A 24,825-nucleotide genomic window follows, 5' to 3' on the forward strand; every position below is an offset into this window, starting at 1 on the left:
AAGATGGAATTCAAGAAGGCTCTTTTTATGAGCTATTTGAGGGATAGTTTAAAAACCTTTCAAATGACTACTTTTTTACATCAATATTTGATTTACCAGGACTTGATGATGAAATAAAATAAAAATAATTATTATTTCTTTTGTTTTTAATAAAAATCATTAAAAGTAATTACAGATCAAGGCTCAAAAAGTGAACAATTAGCTTTTCAGCAGAAAATTTCTTAAACCATGAGAAATTGGTTCAGTGGCACAGCCAGTAGAGCTACTGCTTTCCATGCTGGAAAGCTGGACTCGGTCCTGACCTCTGATGCAGTCTGTGTGGAGTCTGCAGGTCCTTGGTTTGAGAGTCGGACTCTCTTCCCCCCCCCACCCACAATTGAGAGCTTAGTTTTCCTCCCACATCCCAAAGTTGTGTGGGTCAGAGAGTTAATTGCTGAAGTAACTTGACCCCAGTATATACAGTAGGTGAATGGTAGAATATCAGGGGGAGGGAGTTGATGAAAATGTAGGATCAGTGCACATGGGGAAGTTGAAAGGTCTGTTTCCATGCTGTACATCTCTATGGCTAAACTAGGTGGTTTTGTCAAATTTTTACAAAATTCCTTGAAAGCATCATAAAGTTCAGCAAGCAATTAGAAAGCCATAGTATGTTAGATTTCATTATGACAGGGGTTTATTAGATGAGTAAGGAAATCTTTACTGCAATAGTATGAGATGTTGGGTGACCACACATGGAACATTGTGCACAATTTAAATCTCCTGACCTAAAAAAGGATGAATTTGCCAAGGAGAAAGTGCAGTAATGATTCACTAGACTGATTTGGGGAGGGGGAAGTTGATGTATAAGGGGAAAATGACTAATGTGTAGAAGAATGAGAGGAAATCTCATTGAAGTTTTCAAAATTTTTCCAGGACTCAATATGTTGGATGGAGGGAGGATGCTTCACTTGGCTGAGGAATCCAGAATCAGAACTTAAAGGAATAAGCTGTGTTGAACTAAGAGAAGGAGAAATTTCTCTCACCGAAAGCGTGGCAAACCTTTGAAATTTTCTACCACAAAAAGCCCTGACTTTGTTAATTGAAAATAGCAATTGCTATATTTTTGGCCATTATTGCATAGGGTATGGAAATACTGCTAGAAAATGGCATCAGGGATAGATGATCTTCAAGAAAGGTCAAGCAGACTCAAAGTAACAAAAGGGCTACGAAGGGTCCCATTTGGAAAACAGAGCAACTTCAAATGCAACACAACCAGTCCCATAGGTTTAACAATAAATCTATCCAGTGCTATTGTGAGTTTTATAAAGATTTCAAGTTTCTCTTACAAACTTTTTTCAATAACCAAAAATGAACAGAATGTGCACAAACGAATAACAAACGTTGCAGATCAAGTTAGAAAGGAGAGACATTATAAGACTAAATTGCATATGTTAAAAGGCATAGCATTACAATCCATGTAAATCAGTGCAATTTTCTATGTTTTCTTCAGACTGTTCATCTTGATAATTCTCTGGAATCTCACAATCATTTTAACCTATGCAATCGGGAACATTTATTTCCTGAGCATCATGCAAAACTTTTGGGGTATCTGTTTTTAGTGCAGTTGAGCGCATGTTTCCTCCTTTATCATTAACAGCAAGTGGAATATTTTTCTCCAACACTGCAGAATTATCATCCAGATTATCAGGGCAAGCACATAACTTAAGTGCAAGGAAAACTCCATCTTTTATTGGCACATGTCTCTCTATGGCAATGATTTGGTCTGACTTTGTATCAGAGGCAACCAATATTGACTTCGTACTCTGCGTTTTTAGAGGAACAATGATTTACCACAACCTAAGAGAACAGAGTGATCAGAAATCCCATTTTCTGAAGGGGTATCAGAATTGGTTTTGCCTGAAATATGGCACAATACAGGATTGATCTGCATCAACTCTTCAGATGATAGATTACCCAATTTTCTGCTGCACTGTATTAGCTTGATTACAGTCTCTTCATTGTCCACCAGAGCTCTTTGCACTTCTTTGGTATCTAAAGAACTTGCCTGGCAGTCATGTGATTCAATGGTGTCCAACTCCACATTCATCGAATCATCAGTATCTTCTCCAGTATCCTGTCAAATGTAATCACATGTAAAATCAACATTCCTCCAAAATCTTTTACTTTCATTCATCCTCTGCTTATATTCTTTTGTGACTGCCTCCACCTATTTAAATCAAGAACAGAAGTTCTTTACAGAGTTACAGTTGCTGGTACTAAGAAATGCATTGCTATTCATTGCATCAGGAAAAAATGCATCGAAAGGCTGGTGATGAAGCATAGCAGCTTCTATATGAGTGGTGACATGGATACATTCCAGTTCATCTATCATAGTACAGGGGCCTAACCTTTTCCTGGGATTCCAAAAAATGGCAACCTTCAAAATCTGGCACTTTTTTCGGTAGATGACATCTGCTTATCAAAGATGGAGTTTGGTGTCAAACATGACCCGATGTGACTCTCGCTCAACTCCCATGTATCCCATCAAGTTCCACTTCACTAATTAGTGGTATCATTACTTTATAAGTATCCTACCGTCGAAAATGACCCTCGCTGAACACACATTGGAATATCCAGTGTTGTTCTGCTACTTTATTAGTGCCTCCAAATCACCGTATACTGACGCCTGTCCAGTGTCATGGCGCTTTCAATGGGTGTCGTTGCTACCCACTCAGGTGAAACCATTGTAACAGCGCCAGTGCGAGGGAACTGAGAAGGTGGCTATTACCCTGGGACTGCTATACAAGATTCCAACAACAGCAGGTGTCTAGTCCTGATGAACTCAGATAAAAGGTTAGGTATCTGTAACAGGTCTATCCCAGATGCCATCTTACTGGCTCTACACAAAGCCCTGGAACATATGGACTGCAAAGATGCATACATCAGGACTACATTGACTACAGTTTGACATTTAACATCATCATCATCCCCTCAAAAACTGATCTGCAAACCCCAAGATCTGGGAGTTAACTCCCCACAATTGGATCATGGATTTCCTCATATCCTGACCACAATCAGTGAAGATTGGTAAGAACTTCTCCTCCACAATCTCCATCATTACCTGAGCACCACAGGGCTGTGTTCTTCGTCCACTGCTGACTGGCTGCATCACAGTCTGAAACAGAAGCATCAATACCTGAGCATAAAGCCCTCCAAAATGCAGCCAGTCATCACATGCAAAATCCTCCCCGCTATTGAGATCATCTACAAGGAACACTACCAACAGCGAGCAGCAGCAATCATTAAAAACCATCACCACCCAGTACATGCTCTGTTCTCACTGCTGCCATCAGCAAAGAGTTATAGATACCACAAGACTTGCACCACCAGGTTCAGGAACAGCTGCTACCCCTCCATCATCAGACTCCTCAACAACCATCTCAGAGACTCATTTAAGGACTCTTACTTGTGCACTTTATTATTTTTCTTTTTGTTCTCTCTGTGTTGCCCAGTCAGTTTGTTTATATTCATTATCAATTTACAGTTCTTTGTTTACATGTTTTATGCAGTGTACAGTTTTTTTTTGCTCTACAATTAGTGGTAGTTCTGCCTTGCCCACAGGAAAAAGGAATCTCATGGTTGTATGCGATGTCACGTATGTACTGACAATAAATTTGAAATCAGAGGCTGTTTTCTGAGTGAACGTTGATGGAAATCTGCAACTTTCTATGAGCAGAGCTTCTATTCCTCAAGCACTGACTATAGGCATATAGATCACATCTTCACTGCCAGATCATTAGGAATAATGGTGGCTGACCTATGCTAGTCTGTGATTCAGCGCTGAAATGGGGCAGTCAGTAAAGTCCTCTGCTCAAAAATACTCACATCAGCTCTTTTTGGAGTGGAGACAAGTAAGGATCACAGGCTTTAAGGGGGTTGAAGGATTCCTTTAAGGTTAAAGGAGAAACAGACTTTGCTCATGCTGTATAATGGAACCCCTATGTGAATATGGAGCAACATGAATTTCAAGGCTTATCATTCAAGGCTTATCCAAGTAGCTGGTGATCACAAGATAAATTCCTTCGAGCCAGTCCCATCTTTCAAAGGGGCTTGCATGATACTTTCAGTTTTACACGTTTTATTATTTTGGCGAGCACGTGGTGCAGAGACTTATCACTTGGATAGCATCTCCCCTCTACCTTTGATTCCGCACACTCTCTGGAACCTTTTGTATAACCAGAGCTGTCAGCTTAATGACAGGTCTTCTTTATGGTAATATTGTGGGATCTCTGTGTAAAAAAGGATATTGACCCTAAAGTGTTCACTTTAGGGAATTCTGAACCCAAAAGGGCTAAGGGGGCTCAGGCATGTGTATTCAAGAATTGAAGATCGATAGATTTTTCAGATATTATATTCTTAAGGAATCCAAGGTTAGTGCTGAAAAATGGCACTGTTGTAAGATTAGTTATAGCCTGAGTGAATGGCAAATTATGTTTTCTTGCTTCTTGCTGGAGGGCTTCAGGCAGAAGCTGAGCCCTGATGGGGCCAGTGTGGAGCAAAACAAGTGTTCACTGCACTCTGAGGAGTACCTTAGAGCAAGCCTGGATTGTTCTATGTGCCAGAATCTTATCTCAAGGACAGTAATGTCATTCTATATTAGATTCCTGACAGCTCTGGTTATACAAAAGGTCCCAGAGAGTGTGCAGAATCAAAGGTAGAGGGGAGATGCTATCCAAGTGACAAGTCTCTGTGCCACCTGCTCGCCAAAATAATAAACTTATTCAAGTTAAATTCCATCTGCCATTTCTTGGCCCTTTGAAGCCTGTACAACTATACTGACAATAAATATTATCAGTTAATGTTACCTTCCTTTTTTTTTAAACTTTATTTATTCATTCAAAAAACAAAAAGTACATAACATATACAACAATTAACCATAAACATGAACGTTTTTTTTAATATATATAGAAAAAAAAGAAAAGAAAAGAACCCCCTCCCCCTTCAGCCAACTCTCCTAAGGAGAGCCATAAGGAAAGAAAAAAGAAAAAAATACAAAAGCAAGTTGAAATTTATCTAATCCCAAACCTTTCAGAGGTTGCAAACTACCCAATAAAAATACTGTCGGATCTAAAGGTATTTTAATCTTATACAGGTATTCTAAAAACGATTGAATTTTCTTCCAAAATGATTGTATATGTATACATGACCAAACAGCATGAAAAAAAAGTTCCAACAGAATTACCACATCTAAAACAAAAATCTGATTCATGAAAACCATATTTTTTAAATTTTTCAGGTGTTAAATATAATTGATGTAGAAAATTATAGTTAATCATTGCATAACGTGCATTTATCAATCTAGTTACACTATCATAACAGATATCTAACCAATCATCCTCGGAAAAAATAAAACCAATATCCACTTCCCATTTACTTTTAGATCTATCCCAACTCTTTTTATCCGTACCATCCTGTAATATTTGATACATAGTTACCTTCCTTCTGCACAAACACCAATGTAGTTGTAGAATGGACTGATAAGGAATATCATCTCACTTTGATTTTATTTTACCACGCTCACCTCCAATTCCCCAAAGACCAAAATACATAAGCAACACACACAATTATCAAAATACTGAGAAAATTAAGAAACCGCAGACACCAGAAATCTGAAACATAAACAGAAAACTATCGTAATGATAGTGATCATGTTTGCATTGTCATTGGCAAGGTCTTAAGGATCATAGTTCCTGTTTGATTATATTTGGCTGCCAGCAGGGGGCTCATACAGATGGGGGAGACTACTGTATGAGAGATCTGTAATGAATGCTTGAAAACCTCATGGCATGTCTCATGGCGGCTGTTTACAACTTTAAAATAAAGAACCTTTTTCTTCATCCATGTGTTGTTTAAGAACTCCAAACGAATACAAGATGAAACATGGTGTCATAAGTGGGATGAAGGAAACTGGAAGGAAATACTTTAAAATAAAAATCTAAAGTCAGCAACTGATCAGTGAGGAGAAGCTAATGAAGAGAAAAATAGAAGGATTACATCCACCAGCGAAACTTCAGTTGACAGGTAATGTGGCTGAAAATTGGAACAGATTCAAACAATGTTTTGGATCGTATTTAGTGGCAGTAGGAGCTGATAAGAAAAGTGATAAAGTAAAAGCGTCAGTTTTCTTACATGTCGTGGGTGATGAAGGCCTGGAGGTGTATAATAACTTCACATTTGCTGCTGAAGGAGACAAAATGAAACTGGAAAATAATAGAACAGTTTGAGGCATACTGCATACCTAAACATAATGTGACATTTGAGAGGCACAGAATTTTCATGTGTACAGAAAATGGAAGAAAGTATTGATCAGTATGTGACTGAATTGAGAAACAGGTGCAAAAATGTGAATTTGGTGGACTGACTGACTCGCTGATAAAAGACAGACTTGTTTGTGGTATTCCAGATAATAGTCTAAGGGAAAGACTACTGAGAGCAAAATCTAGACCTGGAAATAGCCATAGCACTCTGTAGGGATACAGAAACTGTAAAAATGCAGGCAAAAGAGCTGTTCAGTGAAACTAGCTGTAACATGGATGCAGTGAGCAGGATTAGACATAAACTGTTTAACAAAAAAGAGCACTAAGGTGGAAAGAGAGACGTGGCCATCGAACAAAAACGAAAGGAAATTTCAAAAGCCATGTCGTTGATGCGGTACACAACACCTACTAAGAAAGTGTCCAGCATATGGTAAAATATGCAATGAGTGCAACAAAAGCAACCATTATGCCCGTTGCTGTAGAAACTAAGTGCAACAAAGCAAGGTTCATGCAGTAGATGAAAGGGAGGTAGAGGAATTCTATGTAGACATCGTGACTGAAAACAAGAAAGAAAACAGAGACTGGATGTTGAGATTAAAAGTGAATGACATACATTTCAGTTAAATTGGATACTGGAGCACAAATTAATGTAATATCAGAGACTGATTTTAACAAGATTAGACCAAGACCAAAGATGTATAGAACAAAAGTGAAGGTGACAGGATATTCAGGTACCAATATACCAGTGCACAGTGAAACACAAGGACAAAGAGCACATGCCAGCATTCATTCTGGTACCAAAGGATGTACAGGCCATACTAGGTTTAACAGGCAGTGAGAAACTGAACCTGGAACAAAGAGTTCTCATTGTGGAAAGTGAAGGAGAGTCAGCCTATGACGAACTCATGAAAAAGTACAATGACCTATTTCAGGTTCTAGGCTGCCTTCCAGGAGAACTCATGATCAGAGTAGATAAACATTTGCCATTAATAATACAACCATGTAGAAAAGTTCCATTTGGTCTTCAAAAGCAACTAATGGCAGAGTTGGACAGGATGGAAAGCCTGAACATGATTCAGAAGATAGATGAGCCAATGGAGTGGGTGAGTTCACTCATCTTTGTGGACAAAAAGAATGTAAAGCTTAGAATTTGCCTGGATCCAAGAGATCTATAGAGAGCAATAAAGAGAGAACACTTTAAGCTTCCGATGCATGAAGAAATCATGTCACAGTTTGAAAATGCAAGTTAGATGCATCATCAGGATTTTGGCAGTTGATATTGGATGAAGCAAGTTCAAGACTGTGCATGTTCAATAGTCCATTTGGCAGATTCCTAAGGTTACCATTTGGAATTTCCTCAGCTCCTGAAGTGAAGCACAAAACTATCCATATGGTCTATGAGCACCTGGACGGAGTTGATACCTCAATGGATGACATTATGAGAAACCACGAGAATGGAGCATGATGAGAGACTAAGTAAAGTGCTGGAAGCAACAAGGAAAGCAAAACTGAAGTTGAATAGAAAGAAATGCCAGCTTGGGGTGTCAGAATTAACATTTGTAGGAGATATTATTGGCAGTGAGTGCATCAGACCAGATCGCAGAAAGGTGTCTGCCATTGGGAACCTGCCAAGGCTACAATGCGAACAGGATGTAGAGGTTTAATGGAATGGTCAACAAAATGGATAAATTCGTATCCAACCTCTCAGAAAAGATGGCTGCATTGAGAAGACGAACAGAAAAGAACATTGAATGGGAGTGGAATCATGTGTATGAAAAGTCATGGAAGAAACTATAGAAACTGCTCGCGGAGGAACCAGTTCTGAAGTTTTACAACCCAGTGAGACCCATCAAGATTTCATCAGACGCATCACATAGTGGGCTTGGTGTAGCTCTTCTGCAAAAATATGATGACTGGCAACCCATTGTGTATTTATCATGCTCAATGACACACATGGAGACACGATACACTCAAATTGGAAAGGAGCCACTCAGCATCACATACGCCTGTGAAAGGTTTCATCAGTTTGTGTCAGGACAAGCGATCAGTGTAAAGACTGACCATAAACCCTTGATTGCATTGGTCCAAAGGCCATTAAATGAATGTCCACTTAGAATACAAAGAATGACGATTAGGCTGCAATGCTATACACTGAATGTAGCGTACACTCCTTGTAAACTAATGTACACAGCAGACATGCTATCTAGAGCATTGACATGAGAGACCCTGCAAACACCAAAATTGATGAAGCTGTGAATGCCTTCATGGACCTGATCACAAGTGTACTGCCCGTATCAGATGCAAAAATGGAGCACATAAAGTCAGAGACAGACAAAAACGAAACACTGAGACAATTGAGGAAAAACATCTTGGATGGATGGCCCATCATGATGCAGGACTGCTCACCTGACGTTGCAAAGTACTGGAATTGCAGGGCGGAACTATCAGTGATTGAAGACATCATCTACAAAGGAAGTAAAATCCTTATCCCAAAGAGTCTGAGAAAAGAAATGCTAAAAAGGATCCATGGAGGATATCTCGGAATCGAAAAATGTAAGAAAAGAACACAAGAGATCATGTTCTGGCCAAGAATCAACAATAATATAACAAATGAAGTATCAAACTGTACAATATGCTGGAAATAACAAGCAAGCAATGCTGCAGAACCACTAAAGCCACATCCAGCACCCTACAGACCTTATCAGAAGGTAGGCGGTGACCTATTCGAACGTTAAGGGAAGGACTATCTTGTAGTCACAGACAATTACTCCCTGTATCCAGAGGTGTGTAGACTGAACACCACCACCACTGCAATAACAGGTATAAAAGCCATATTCTCCAGACATGGCAGAGCAAGCAAGGTCTTCACAGACAATGGACCCCAGTTTTGCAATTCAAAGTCCGACATTTTGCCAAAGAATGGGACTTTGTACACACCACATCAAGTCCTCATTTTCTACAGTCCAATGGACTAGTGGAAAAATCAGTACAGACAGTAAAAAGACTGATGAACAAGGCAAAAGACAGTGGATTGGATTTCTTTCAGAACATGCTAGTAGAATGCTCAACGCCACTCAAGTCTGGTATGTCACCAGCACAACTCCTTATGGGATGTATGCTAAGATCAAACTTACCCATTCAGGAGAATCTCCAAAAAACAAAAGAGGGGGAGAAAGTGAGGAAGTTCAAAGAACAACAGAAAGAAAAGCAAAAGTATTACTTTGACAGAGGAACAAAAAAACCTTCTTGAACTCTACACCGGTGACCAAGTAAGCTAAAAAACAAAACGAACTTATGGACTCAGAAGGGAATTGTCCTTAGTGAAGTCCAACCAAGATCATACACCATTCAGACAGATGAAGGTGCTCTTTTGCGAAGAAATCATCGAGATCTTCAAATAGGACCATCCACAATAGATAGAAATACGGATACTGTTGAACAATCTGAATGCACAGCTCAGACATCGTCTGAGGCAACAACTCAGAGTCAACGACAACCAATCAGGAGATCGTCAAGCACATGAATCCTCCTGAGAGACTCATTGAGAAAATTTAAAGACTCCTGTTATAGAATGAAGTAGTGCTATCTTATTTGCTCTTCAAGTTTTAGTGTATGTAAATGTGAACACACAAAACAAGTTTAAAAAATGTTAAAAATGTTGATAATAATGAAAATGTAAGTTCTTGGTGTTAAAGTTAAAATTGCAGAAAACATGTTAGTTAAAAGTAAGCTACTTTCGTTTTAAAAAAGGGAGATGATAGTGATCATGTTTGCATTGCCACCAGCAAGGCCTTAAGGATCATAGTTCCTGTTTGATTATTCATGGCTGCCAGCAGGGGGCTCACAAACAGGGAGACTACTGTATGAAAGATCTGTAATGGAGGCTTGAAAACCTCATAGCAAGCCTCATGGCAGCTGTTTACAACAACTTTAAATAAAGAACCTTTTCCTTCATTCATGTGTTGTCTAAGAACTCACAAGATGAAACACTCAGTGGGTCAGGCAGGATCTTGTGCAGAGTTAATGTTTCAGGTCAAAGTGCCTTTGACTTAGCATTGCATGCACTCTTTTTTAAAACCACTTTTGTTATCTCTGAAGCAAATTCCATCCAGGAAGATAAGCTTGGAAACCTTAATGGTAAAATACTCAGTGATTGGAAACAGGCCTTATTTTGAGATGACAGACTGTGGAGTTTTTTTCCACTCTTGTATCTCCTTAAACCACAGCTTGCTGAGTTGTATCTACTTCCATCCAGCACTCTCCTTGCAGCTGGAGTTATGCTGCTGGATAGGTCCTTTCTTTCAGAGGGTACAGACACAAATGGTAAGTTGGTTGACTGAGCAGCTGTAGTCCTGATATCTTCTTCTTCTTTGGCTTGGCTTCGCGGACGAAGATTTATGGAGGGGGTAAAAAAGTCCACGTCAGCTGCAGGCTCGTTTGTGGCTGACCAGTCCGATGCGGGACAGGCAGACACGATTGCAGCGGTTGCAAGGGAAAATTGGTTGGTTGGGGTTGGGTGTTGGGTTTTTCCTCCTTTGCCTTTTGTCAGTGAGGTGGGCTCTGCGGTCTTCTTCAAAGGAGGCTGCTGCCCGCCAAACTGTGAGGCGCCAAGATGCACGGTTTGAGGCGTTATCAGCCCACTGGCGGTGGTCAATGTGGCAGGCACCAAGAGATTTCTTTAGGCAGTCCTTGTACCTTTTCTTTGGTGCACCTCTGTCACGGTGGCCAGTGGAGAGCTCGCCATATAATACGATCTTGGGAAGGCGATGGTCCTCCATTCTGGAGACGTGACCCATCCAGCGCAGCTGGATCTTCAGCAGCGTGGACTCGATGCTGTCGACCTCTGCCATCTCGAGTACCTCGACGTTAGGGGTGTGAGCGCTCCAATGGATGTTGAGGATGGAGCGGAGACAACGCTGGTGGAAGCGTTCTAGGAGCCGTAGGTGGTGCCGGTAGAGGACCCATGATTCGGAGCCGAACAGGAGTGTGGGTATGACAACGGCTCTGTATACGCTTATCTTTGTGAGGTTTTTCAGTTGGTTGTTTTTCCAGACTCTTTTGTGTAGTCTTCCAAAGGCGCTATTTGCCTTGGCGAGTCTGTTGTCTATCTCATTGTCGATCCTTGCATCTGATGAAATGGTGCAGCCGAGATAGGTAAACTGGTTGACCGTTTTGAGTTTTGTGTGCCCGATGGAGATGTGGGGGGGCTGGTAGTCATGGTGGGGAGCTGGCTGATGGAGGACCTCAGTTTTCTTCAGGCTGACTTCCAGGCCAAACATTTTGGCAGTTTCCGCAAAGCAGGACTTCAAGCGCTGAAGAGCTGGCTATCAGTCCTGATATACTATCTAAGGAATCCCCTTTTAACAGGCAGCCAACAGGAAGCTGGACTTGCCAGATGTACACCTAGCTAGAGCACAGCTGAAATGTAGCCATGAAGCACAGATGTTGTCATTCTTCTGTTTTGAAATTTTTATTTATAGTCTTACAGACTTGTATTACCCAAGTGTTTAGACAATCTAGCAGGAACAAGGCTGGGTCTTGTGGATATTTCACCCTGTGATTTTTTTTTTAAATGTCCCCTAATTCTACCCAAAAGGGTCTCACCCTGGCACATAGCCACATTGAATGCACAAAAGTTCCTGTCTCTATGCTGCATCTAAAACACAAGTCTGAGATTTCCAGTTTTACCTTGTATAATCTTTGCAGCATGAGATATAACTGGGGCAAAAAGTTGTATTGCACCAGTCTATATCTGCCATTAATAATCACCTTCATGCTGTCCTGGCAAAAGTTGGACCTGCATGGTTCAGGAATTGTTGTTCCCAAATCTGACTCTCATCTTTGCCTTGCCTTATGGATACCTGGTTTTGGAACAGGAGATACATAGCCAAAATAAATTTATGTGTAATCCCCCTTCAAATTAGAGCCTCCACATCACTACACAATGGCAGGGCCATAGATGGATCTAATTTGTCCCTCAAAAAAAGATCTTATTTGAAGATAGCAGAAGGTGGTCTTGTTTGATAGGTCAAATTTATTTGTTAGTTGTTCAAATGACATAAACTGCCCCTTCTCGTAGCAGTCCTCAACACACCTGATCCCTTTCTGGCACCAGGTGTCCAGGATCTTATTACCCATAGTCATAGGGATTAATTTATTCTGGGTTAGAGCTGTTTTAACCCAATAATCTGATTTATTTTTTGCCATGTTCAAATCAAGTGCTTTAATGTTGGGTTGTCTGTTTTTTTGTGTTATTAATTTAGTATCCCATTTGTAAATAATGTCTCCTGCTATCTCCTCCCCTACTGTAAGTAGACCAATTTGTGCCCAGGAGGGTAAATCATCTCCCTCGAAGAATGAGGTGATAAACTATAATATTTTTTAAATCTGGGAGCCTCATCCCTCCCAGGCTATAGTCCCAGGTCAATTTATCAATGGAGACTCTAGCTACTTTGTTCTTCCAGAAGAATTGTCTGACACATCAAGTGTTTGGAAAAATCTCTGGGGCAAAGATTGGAAGAGGTATTGTAGCCTTGTCATCACTTTCATTTTAATGCAGCTAACCCTGCCCATCAACGTGACAGACAAGTATATCCACCTGCGCAAGCCCTCCTCAATGTTTCCAAATGGGGGAGATAATTTAATTTATATAAATTTTGTAAATTCATATCTATCCATATTCCTAATTATTTCATCCCCTTTGTAGCCACTTAAACTTGCTCTCCCATTGATATTTCTAGTACTCCCCACTCATTAGTGGCATTATCTCACTCTTATCATAATTAATTTTATATCCCAAAATTTTGCCATAATCCTCCAGTATAGTCCGCAACCTGGCCAATGACCCTGTTGGTTCTGTCAAATATATCAAAACATCATCTGCGAATAGATTAATTTTGTGTGCTTCCTGGCCCACTCTAAACCCTTTAAAGCCTGGATCCCGGCGAATGGCTTCTGCTAACGGTTCAATCGCCAATGTGAATAGATCAGGGAATAATAAACAGCCCTGTCTACTAGATCTGGTCAGTGGGAAAGCTGAAGATGTCTGCCTATTAGTGATAACTTTGGCCTTGGGTTTGTGGTACAATGCTTTAATCCAATTTACAAATGAATGTACAAATCCAAATTTCTCCAGCACTTTCACCAAAAAGTTCCACTCCAGTCTATCAGAGGCTTTCTCAGCATCAAGTGATATGGCTATACTTGGATCCGCCCTTGATTGTGCCAGGTGTATTATATTGAGTAACCTACTTATATTGTCTGCCAATTGTCTTCTCTGCACGAACCTCACCTGATCCGAATTTACTAGTTTTGGCAAATACCAAGCCAATCTATTTGCCAAAGCTTTAGCTATTATTTTGTAGTCTGTGTTCAAAAGTGAGATTGGTCTATAGGAGGGTAGCTTTAGTGGGTACCTATACTTTTTAGGAATTACTGTAATTATTGCCATCGAGAAAGAGACCAGGAGAATATCAGACTCAGCCGCCTGTTTCACCACATCCATAAATAATGGCATGAACAGGTCCCTGAATTCTAAATCAAACAGGAGGGAATCCATCCACCCCCGGAGATCTATTAGGCTGCAGCGAGCTTAATGCTTTTATTATTTCTTCCTCCAAGAAGGGGGTATCCAACCCCTCACTTCTCAGATTCTAGGTTGGACTATTCCAGGTTAGACAAGAATTCTTCCATTTTGTCCAAATCCCCCTTCGATTCAGATTTATATAATTGCGTGTAGAACTGTCTAAACGCTTCATTTATTTATTTCAGTTTATAAGAAATCATGTCTGGCCCTGTTTAAATTGCGTTAATATTTCCTGCGGATTCCTCTTCCCTCAGCTGCCAGAATAATATCTTATGGGCTCTTTCTCCCAGTTCATACTACCTTTGTTTAGATCTTAATATTGCTTTTTCCATTTTATATGTTTGCAAAGTGTTGTACTTGAGCTTTTCATTTGTTAGTGTTCTGTATGTTCCCTCAGGGCCTGATCTTTGGTACTCCTTTTCCAATTGTTATCTCTTGTTCCAATTCATTAACCCCCCCACTGGTATGTTCTCTTTTAATATTTTCAGTACATCCAAATTTTTGTTCTCTCAGAAAGGCTTTTAATGTATCCCAAAACAAAATTTTATTGGCAGTGGAGGCACAGTTAGTTTTGCAGAACATTTCTATTTGAGCTCTAATATAACTGCAAAACTCCAGTTTTTTCAATAGCAATGGATTAAGGCACCATCTGTATGCCATGGGTTGTTTATCTAACATGACAATAATTAGAGTCAAAGATGAATGATCTGATAGTAGCCTAGCCATATGTTCAGTTTCTACAATTCTACCCTCCAACCGAGACGAGGCAAGAAGCAAGTCAATTCTGGTGTAAGAGTTCTGCTGTTTCGAGTACAAGGAATAATCCCTCTCCCTTGGGTGCCATTATCTCCAAATATCTACCAGATTTAACTCGTTTATGAAAGCCAGAGTTGTTTTTGCTGCCCTAGCACTTGTCACTTTCTTGGCTGATTTGTCCATGGCTGGATCCAGGCAAAAGTTGAAATCCCCTCAAATTAAGTAATTTTCCTGCCCTTCTGCCAACTGCGAGAAGACATTTTGTATAAACTTTCGTCATCAAAATTAGGGCCATATACATTCAAGAGTGTCCAGGATTCAGAATATATTTGACAGTGTACCATTACGAATCTGCCCACAGGGTCTATGACCATGCTTTCAACCTTTACTGGGACATTTTCCCCTATTGAAATAGCTATCCCCCTGGCCTTGGAGCTAAAGGACGATGCTATCATTTGTCCCACACAGAGTCTTAAGTTTTTAATGTTCACAATTTGTAAGGTGGGTCTCTTGCAGAAAGGCCACATCCACTTTCATTTTTTTTAAACATGTGCCAAGACACTTTTCCTCTTCACCAACCATTTAAGCCATTAACATTAAAGCTCAAGAACTTGATTGTTTAATTAATTTCCCCAGGTCTTTTTCTTTTGACTGCCCTTCCTTACCTCTCTCACTGGATACCTTCCTCTCGCCCAATCCATAGTGCATTTTCTTTTGGTCCTGCCAGCCAAATATAAAATAAATACTGAACAATTAAAACAAAAAGTAAAAATATTCCAGACAAATAATATGTGACCTTTACCCCTCTCCCCTACAAATCCAACCCTTTCCCCATGATACCAGCACAAAGCCTCTTGGTGTCGTTGCCCTTCTCATCTAGGGGTGTGCCCAATGCACCCATCTTATATGCTCCCACCTACTTAATTGCCTTGGAGCTCGCAGAGAACCTTCTTATTTTCCTTTTTTTAAAAAAACATTTACTTTTGTTAAACTGGTATAGTATTTGTTTCAATTATTTTTACATTGTAGATAGCCAGCTATAAACACAGCCTTTGGCTTGATGCTCCTTCTCTCCCTGGCTCCCTTGGAGATTTCTTTTGGGTGGGGGGGGGGGCAAGATGTTGTCATTCTTAAAGCAGACAGTGATTCTTGGTTCAGAGAGTTACTGGCCTTCTCCAGAGACTGTTCATGAGTTGGACATGCCATCCAGCAAAGACCAGATGGCACCACTACACATGATGCCTCCACACCAGTGTCAACAGCTGAATGCTTCTGAGATGGCAACAGTTTGTCTGCCTCTGGCTGACTGCATCAAACTGGCATCAAGCAAGGCTTTGATAGAAGCAAGTTGAGCTTCCTTGTGATGCACACAGCCCTGATGGTCTCTATCTGGGCTGTCATTGACAATGACATCTATGCCATCCACAGCTGCACCATGGATATGTCAATGCCCAATGCAACCAAGATACTCAGCACTTCCTTGACAAATGGGATAGACACATAGATCCATTGAAACCTCTTCAGAGAAAAGAAGAGACTCTTCCAGCCTCTCAAAACACTCTCCAGGTGCCAGGACCCAAGATGGTGCTTGTAGATATTGTGTAATTAATCAACATTCCTGTCTTCTTGTTCAATGGAAGGGGGAGGTGAGGGAAATGGTGGGGGGGAGGTGAGGGAAATGGGATAGTGATGAAGGTTGTGTGCAAGCAGTGATGATGCCAAAAGTTCATGGATTAGTGAGGAGATGGTACTTGTCACAGCAGTGCTGAGTAGACATTAACTTGAGCAAAAGCAGACATCTAGTAAAATGGCAGGAGACATCTGAAAGGAAAGATGACCAACTTGCATGCCTTCACCCACTGCTATTTCAGATTAAAAGCACCCACCACCACATGAAGCCATGTGAGGGGGCATTGGGAGGAGCTACTCAAGATGACATATTCCTGTCAGTTGTGTCATATCAGCACTTGCTGATTTTGGGTTACACCTAGTGTAAAGGATGTCAATCTGCCACTCTGACCACAATACTTGTTGCTTGTTCTCAGGTACAGAAATAGCAAGTTATAAAGTTTTAAAAAAAAAAATGGCAGTGCTACCACCATGGACACAGGAGAGTGTGAGTGGAGACAGCGCTACTCTGCATTGTCCTACTGCCTGGCTGTGATGCCACAGCTCTGTACAGGCTTTAAATGGCCTTTTAGGAGGCTATGGTGTATTTTTCTTTTTTTAAAATATTTTATTTATGATTTTCCAAACTTAAACTCAATTTAACTCAATCAGTGTTTTAATTTTTTCTTAACATCCTGTAACAATGGAGGTCTGTGCCCAAGATAGTGACGCCTGTGCTGGGCAGTGGATCATGAGGGGTGCAGACTTTGTGGAGTTGTAGACCACCACAGGGCACCAGAAACAGGGAGAACGCCCCTTGTTGAGCAAAGTCCTGGGAGACGACTCTTCAAGGAAGGTGACCACGGCAGCGGACCAGCAATGGGCTCAACTGCTGAAGGACCCATATAGGCTGTGGGCTGTTGGTGGGTTGCAGTCGAAGGTCCCACACAGGCTGCAGGTCACTTGCAGTCGAAGGACCCACACAGATTGTGGGCGGCTGGATATTGGCTCATGGGAACCAGGTATCAGAATCGGGAATCAAGGAGGTCCTGAGGGGAAGAAGGGTCTCAGGTGCTGAAGGCTTCCTGATCATATCTGTTTGGATCAGAGCTAGGGTTGTCAATGATTTGAACAGGAGACTGTAGAGGCCGTGGGAGTACTAAAGGCAAATCCACAGGCACTTGGTGTCTCTGAATGGACTCCATTTTGCTTCTTTATCTTATAAAGGGTGCTACGCTCATGGTGACTCTTTGCCTTTCAGCAAGCAAATGTTGTAGTACATCACGTACTGTATATTACATTTTTGAATTATTTTGAGACATAAAAGGAAACTTGAATCATTTTATGTCTCGTAATGAGTATCCATATCAACTAGAACAGCTGTCAGTAGCATTGTGTTTTTAGTGTATTGGATCCTGAAGTAGCTGGAGCCCCAACATCAATATGCAGAGGATTCACCGTGGATGCAAAAGCAAAAAAAACTGCAAATATTGTAAACCTTAAATAACAAAAGAAACATTGGAAGTGCAGTACTTCAGAGGCCAAGCCATACCTGAGGAAAGAAAGTTGAGTTAATGTTTCAGGATATGATGACCCTTGTGTTCATCATAGAAAGCTAGGGAAAAACAGTTGTGCTACACCTATAAGACACACATGCATTATTATAAGAGGGATACAATAAAGTGGGACCCAGTGGTTCTGGACAAAACAGATGTACACCTTAGCTCATGGATTTATGAGCAAAATAAGATGTTTTCTAAAAACAGGGCTTCCAGCTCTGCGTCATAAGTTTTTTTGATGCCATACTGCATTCAGTGACATCAGCTGGGATATGAACAATGTGGGTGGTGATTTGGAGCAGCCATTTGCAACCTTTTTTCTGGGCTATGGCCACCTTTGGACTCTGCTCAAAGTTCATGGGCTCCCTTCCCTTTCCTGTGAAGCAGTCACATTTAATTGTATTTCTACTGACCACAATTTATTTTTTTTTTAAAAACGTGAGGTGAAAAGAAAACAAGGCTTTTACTCTGAGCGTAACAACTGTGGCTTGTGATTACAGAACAAAAAGACAGATAGGAAATCATTCATATTAAACAAGTTGGAAAGAAAAAAAAACAGGAACATATACATTACATTAAAAAAAATATTCTTAGAGCACAATGGTTTGTGCACAATGAGTCATTAGGGAACCTTAAGAATAAACTTGAGAATGTGAACTTTAAAAAATAATTCTTATAAAATGAAAATTTCAGTGAGATCCTTGTTTCTGAACAAGTTTTTTGATGTAAAGCTCCAAATTGGATAGTAAAAGTTGAAGGTCACCTCTTGTTGTGCCATCAAGTCTGTTCCTGGATTTTGTTAAGGAAACTACCTTGCTGAATCCACATTTAACTAATTAGGTTGATGGAAGGGCAATGAAAATATATGGCCATTTCCCAGATTTGGAAATCTATTTGGCAGATCGCTCTTAACCCAAAAATCTTAAAAAAAAATATTTGAACTTATGGCGTTAAATTATATCACTCTGAAGATCAATTAATCTCTCTTGAATTTCTGCATCAACATCAGTGGGTTGTTCCTCAAATAGAACTAATATTCAATATGGGATATTGAGGTTAAACAGGTCATTAAATCTTTCCTGCAGATCTGTGTATTTGCTTTAGTGGTTTCACATAAATAATAAGGTCATCGTCCTTTAGTACCTCTGCATTCATGTTCAGATTTGGAAATGGTAACAATTCCTGACATCGCTCCAATAGACTTTGAGTTTTTTAAGGAAAAAACAATGCATTCCTTACTATTACTGAGGTTTTTGTATTTACCCTGCAGTCTTGTTCAATAAATTGAGTTTGTCACAGATACCTGCCAGAAAAAATATGCCCACCAATTTTCTTCATACTCATTAAAAGAAAAAAAGGAAACAATCGTGGCCCAGAGTGTAATGAAACGATGAAGACAATTTCCTTTGGATAGCCATCTCACCTTGGTATGTAGCAGCAGTGCCTACGGTTCGTCATTTTCTTCACACAGCTGTCAGAAAAGATGGTCTTGAAGGGATGTGATTTCAGAAGGTTAACAGTCTTTATGACAATTGAAAGTGAAGCATTTAAATATCTTCCTAGCTTTTAGCCGCTAGGTGCTCCCTTTTAGCCGCTAGGTGCTCCCTTTTAGCCGCTAGGTGCTCCCTTTTAGCCGCTAGGTGCTCCCTTTTAGCCGCTAGGTGCTCCCTTTTAGCCGCTAGGTGCTCCCTTTTAGCCGCTAGGTGCTCCCTTTTAGCCGCTAGGTGCTCCCTTTTAGCCGCTAGGTGCTCCCTTTTAGCCGCTAGGTGCTCCCTTTGAATGATGCAATGAATAGTAAAGATTGAAGGTGTAACATTTTTTCAGTTAAGTGATGAAACCTCTGTAGCGTTTAGCCACTGAAGCAGCAGCATCATATGCAAAGGCATCTATGTTCTCGAATGAAATACTGTTCTTGTTTATGTAATCCTTAACTTCTTCAAAAACAGTCAGTTCCTAAGTATTTCTTTTAATCCTTCTGGCAAATAACATCTCTTCCATCAGCTCATTCCCACTCCAGAATCTGGCTTAAGCCATGAGAAGAGCATCGTTCTCTTGCAGAGTACATTTGTCGAATTGTAAAGACAATTTACTTGATTGTAATTAAATGACTAATTGTTTATCCAATGTCCTTTATCATCTCATCAGTTCTTCTAGAAACAATGGAATTACTCAAAGGAATTGCCTGAATAGTTTATTTGTCATTTAAATTCATGACTTCACATATTATTATTGGCATTGAAGGCGAAATAAGTGACTCAGTAACAATATGAGCAGTTCCAGTTTTAGCAATGAATTCACTTATCTTGCATGATGCAAAATGACCCTTTTCTATTTTCTGTGATGTTTCAGTAATCATCTGTTTGTTGTTGGCCTTCTCTCGAAATTATCTCGAAGGGTTTTGAAGTTCTCCTTGGGTTTATGTTTCTTCTATTTATGTGCGGACTCTAAACGTTGTTTCAGCTTGCTTGGCCTCATGCTTTTGTTTGAAAATGCATTCAAACAAATCAAACACATGGGCAGAGAAGGGGTTCGTGGAGATGTAATGAAACCATACAACAAGTATTCTACCAAATATTGCTGACACTTTTTTGGTCAAGGAATTCATGGGTAAAATTATTTCTTAAAGTAACAAAAATTAACTATTACAATACAAAAGCACTCTTACAAGGGTTTATTCAAAAGTCAGCTTAAATTTTATGGAAAATAATGAACAATACATACCCTCTTCAATAAAAGTTAGGAGAAGGAGACATATACATTCACTATCCATCACAAAACTCGAAGCAAAATGAGGGCGCTTGTAGACATGAGAAATATGGAGCAAAACTTTTCGACTTGCATGCTTATTTCCTGGAACTGAAGGTGATAGAACAAAAGAGCAAAGCTACATGGAAGGCAATTCCTAGCCAAAATTGATTCTATGTCAATCAAACACAATCATGTCGAAGCAAGGAATGCTCTGAAAACATTGTTAATTTTCTGCATTTATCTAGGTCATTCTAGGCTATCTCCAAATGCCTCCAACCCTGAAAAAAAATTTGCATTGCTCAGTAACTACACAGCAAAGCAAAGCAGCAAAATCCTTTCCCAAAAAATGCTTAATCATTCACTTTCCATGCCCCCTATACATCTTGCCCCCCCTGTTATGTATTTCAATCTTTGCTTCCCCCCCCCTTAATATGTTGTGGTCCCCAGTTGAGATTGGCTGATTTGCAGTATGCTCAGTAAATATTCCTGGAGTTAAGAAGGTGTTTAGCCAATTCCTTGTTGTACTATGTGGGCTACGTAGCTGGTTGAAATGAAGTATTTTGCTCAAAAAGGTTGCACAACCTTAAAACTTTCTGAATCAATACAAAATACACCTCGGCCAAATGTTAAGTTTAAATACAAAATCCACAAAATTTTTCCCAAACTTGAACAGCAATTTTAGTGTTGAAAGCTAGAAAAAATATTCATATAGAACTAAAATAATGAACTCAACGAAATCTTGATGACAGAATTTGAAGCTGTTAAAACTATGATTTTGCAGTTAACATTTCAGCAAATGTTGCTGCTATTAAAAAAATTCTTCCTCAAAATACCCCATATATACCAAAATATGAAAATGCAACATGTACAAATTATATTAGCATCAATGTCTGTCCTCTTTCAAGTCGTCATTGTAATATTTGCATCAGGTGTTTGTAATCCTGGTACAAGCCTGATCAACCACTCTCAAGTGTGTTCAGTAAACCTAGCAACTAAAAGGAAATGGCATCCTCCAGTCATACAGCATAGAAAGCTTAGTCCTTCTGGCCAGAGTTCTCACCACAGATCCAAACATGGTCCCACTTTGATTCTTCCCTCTTTCGATCAGCTCCCCCACTCACCTGCACACCAGGAGGAACTTACTATTTGTCTCAGGAAACCAGAGCTCCCTGAGAAAACCATGTGGCCACAGGAAGAACATGCAAATTCCACACAAACAGCACCTAAGATCAGAAATCAACATGGGCTGCGAGAGGAGCAAGGCACTAATTCTACCATTGCTCCAGTATTCCTGCATAAGATGGTTTCATAGTTCTACATCTGGACTAGGTTTGTCCTTCCTCCATCCTGTCAATCAAAGTCTAAACTCTCTATAATGAATAATGCTTCACCACACATCTACAACATTACATAAAAATTCTCATCTTTTGCTATTGACTGGAACTACCTCTAACATTTCCTGATTATGTAGCAAAAATAAAAGGATAAGTTCTGTTTTCATTGGAGCAGAAAATTGCAAATATTGTATGATGGTCAGCATCTGTGAAACAGAGCCAAACGTCTGGGTCACTGTCCCATCAGCAGAACTGGAAGAATGAGAAGACAAGTGTGTTTTAAGTTGTAGAGAAGAGAACAATCTTCTCTGTTCCTTCCCCAGCTTGACAACATCTTTACTAAAGCAGTCACCAAAACTGAACACAATATTCCAAATGGGGCCCCACCAACATCATGTACAACTGCAACATGACCTCCAATCTTTATATTCATCCTCTGACTGATGAAAGTCAATGTGCCAAAAACCTTTTTAACAACCCTATCTATTTGTGACACCTCTTTAAAGGTACCTCTGCTCTGCTTTCAGGGTACTATGTACCTGTACTCCCAAGATCCCTACCATTTACTGTGAAGGTCGTACCCATATTAGACCTCCCAAAATGGCCCAACCAATCAAGATCCTGCTGCAATCTTTGGCAACCATCTTCATTATCTACAATATCAGCCACTTTAGTGTCAACCACAAACTTGCTAATCATGCCACATAGATTTTCATTGATATTGATGACAAATAGCAGTGGGCTCAGCACCAAACCCTGTGGTACACCACTAGTTACAGGCTTCTGGTCTGTAAAACAACCTTCCACCATCACCATCTGCTTTCTTCCATAAAGCCAATTTTCTACCTAATCTGTTATCTCATGTGGATCCCATATGATCTAACCTTGCAGAGCAGCCTACAGGGTGGAACCTTATTGAATGCCTTGTTGAAATCCATGCACACAATGTCTATAGCTCTGCTAGTGTGTGTGATGCAAAGGTTAGAATCACAGAAAGCTTATGGTATGGGAGGCCAGATGACACATTCCTCTGCTAGTTGGAAAAGAGCTATCAACTGCTTCATTCACCTTTTAGCACCAGGACAGTAGTCCTGCAGGTCACTCATCCAAGTCTGATTTAACAATGAGAGTTTTTACTGCTATCATCCTTTCAGGCAGAGTGTTTCAGACCCACTACCACTCTCTGGGTGAAATAAAAAGGCCTAATCTTTCCTCCAATCCTTCCATCAATACTTTAATATTTTGACCTTCATGCTATTGGATACTAGTTCTCATGTCCTTTATCTAGGTACCACATCATTTCATTCACTTCAAATGATTCTCCCCTCAGTTTTCTTTGTTTTAAATGAAACAACCAATCTTATCTAATATTAAATATTGAACCGTAGATACAATTTTTAGTCAGGGGTAGATGAGATTTGAAGGTGTCTTCACTTACCTTGAACTTCTCAGGATTAGCGCTCTTAGATTTTCATTTCCTGGCCTTGGTTGCCACTGGCAGCTCTCCCTCTGCCTCGTGTATGTCCAATTGGTCTCCTGGCCTTCACTAAATCTCACCTCCTCTCCGCCCGCTGCATCTGAGGCCTCTAATCCAACATCTAAAGACTTCTGATTCTTTTAGCAAGTCACAAACCAAAATAACTTGTCTCTCACTGCAGTACCACAGGGTAGCTTTAACTGGGTAATTTTCTGAAGCATTAAGCACTCAAACACTGGATACCCTAACAATAATGAGCAGGGTGCTCAAATTTGGTGCTGCTAACACTGGGTCAAATAAGTTGATGCCACCCATTATAGCATTCCTTCCTTAACCTGAGGAGTCACTTCTTAAACACCTCCACCACACCAATTCCTTCCTTCTCCCCCACAGTTAGCCCTAGATACATACCAGTATCTCCATCTCACCACCATATGATGACAGCCTCCCCAAATTGCAAGAGTAGACCATTCAGCCCTTGATCATGACCATGGATGACCAACCACTTCCATTCACTGCTCTGATTTCTCCTCCTGTCTCAATTCCTTTAGCATCAAGAAATATATTTACATCTTTCCTGAATGATCTGCTACCTTCCATGGTGGAGAATTCCACAGGTTCAAAGCCTTCAGAGTGAAGAGGTATCCCCCGATCAAGATTATAAATGGCCTGCCTATATGCTGAAACCATGACTCTGGTGCTGGGCTCATGCTCCCCATTTCTAGTATGTTTAGACCTGTTGGAATTTTGTACATCTCTGTGACATGTATTTCTAATACCCTTGTGAACATAGGTCTAATCGATCCAATCTCTCCACATACTTCAGGCCTGCTAGCCTTATGCAGCTTTGCTTCACACCCTCCAAGGCAAGATTATCCTTCCCCAGATTAAGAAATTGAAAATGGATCCAGAACTCCAGGTGTGCTGTCATAAGGCCTTGTACAGCTGCAACAAGACATCCTTGCTCCTAGACTCAGATCCTCAAGCAATGAAGCCCAGCATACCATTTCCCTCCCTTACTGCTTACTCACCTGAATTCTGGTTTTACGGCAAATAACCTGCAAGGATACACAGGACAAGTTGCCCCTTTCCCCTTCCTCAATCCCATTTAGATACTAATTTGTATTTCTGCTTTTTAGAAGAGTTTTCTCTCCCTTGCACTTTTTTCTACCTTTTTGTCTTCTATTTGTTACCTTTTGTCCGTCTCCGTGCTTCAGTTTCTCTCTGTCATTTTAATTTAATACAAAGCCAACTTCTTCAAACTCTGAAGATGACACCAAAATTGGTAGTGTAGTGGACAGTGTTGAAGGATATCTAAGTTTACAACAGGATTTAGATCAGTTGGGAAGATGGGCCAAGGAGTCACAGATGGAATTCAACTCTGACAAGTGTGATGTGTTGGACGTCGGCAAGTCAAACCAGGTTAGGAATTATACAGTGAATGGCTTTGGAGAATAGAACT

General features: G+C 40.3%; 1 protein-coding gene across 7 annotated transcripts in view; it reads right to left on the reverse strand.

Annotated features, from left to right (window-relative positions):
- Positions 1–24,825, reverse strand: part of LOC138753842 (coiled-coil domain-containing protein 9-like) — a 299,921-nt gene that overhangs the window by 19,603 nt on the left and 255,493 nt on the right. For 4 of the 7 annotated variants that reach the window (XM_069917295.1, XM_069917301.1, XM_069917302.1 and 1 more), the window contains 2 exons: positions 3,101–3,154; positions 2,045–2,113 (listed from right to left, as the gene is read on the reverse strand). In XM_069917295.1, coding sequence (XP_069773396.1) covers positions 2,045–2,113; positions 3,101–3,154 — 123 coding nt within the window. Of the gene's footprint in view, positions 1–2,044; positions 2,114–3,100; positions 3,155–15,302; positions 15,358–24,825 lie in introns of all 7 variants that reach the window. The other 3 variants (XM_069917297.1, XM_069917299.1, XM_069917298.1) reach the window with 3 other exon arrangements.

The sequence above is a fragment of the Narcine bancroftii genome, chromosome 2 (genome assembly GCF_036971445.1).
Source record: "Narcine bancroftii isolate sNarBan1 chromosome 2, sNarBan1.hap1, whole genome shotgun sequence".
Taxonomy (NCBI): Eukaryota; Metazoa; Chordata; class Chondrichthyes; order Torpediniformes; family Narcinidae; genus Narcine; species Narcine bancroftii.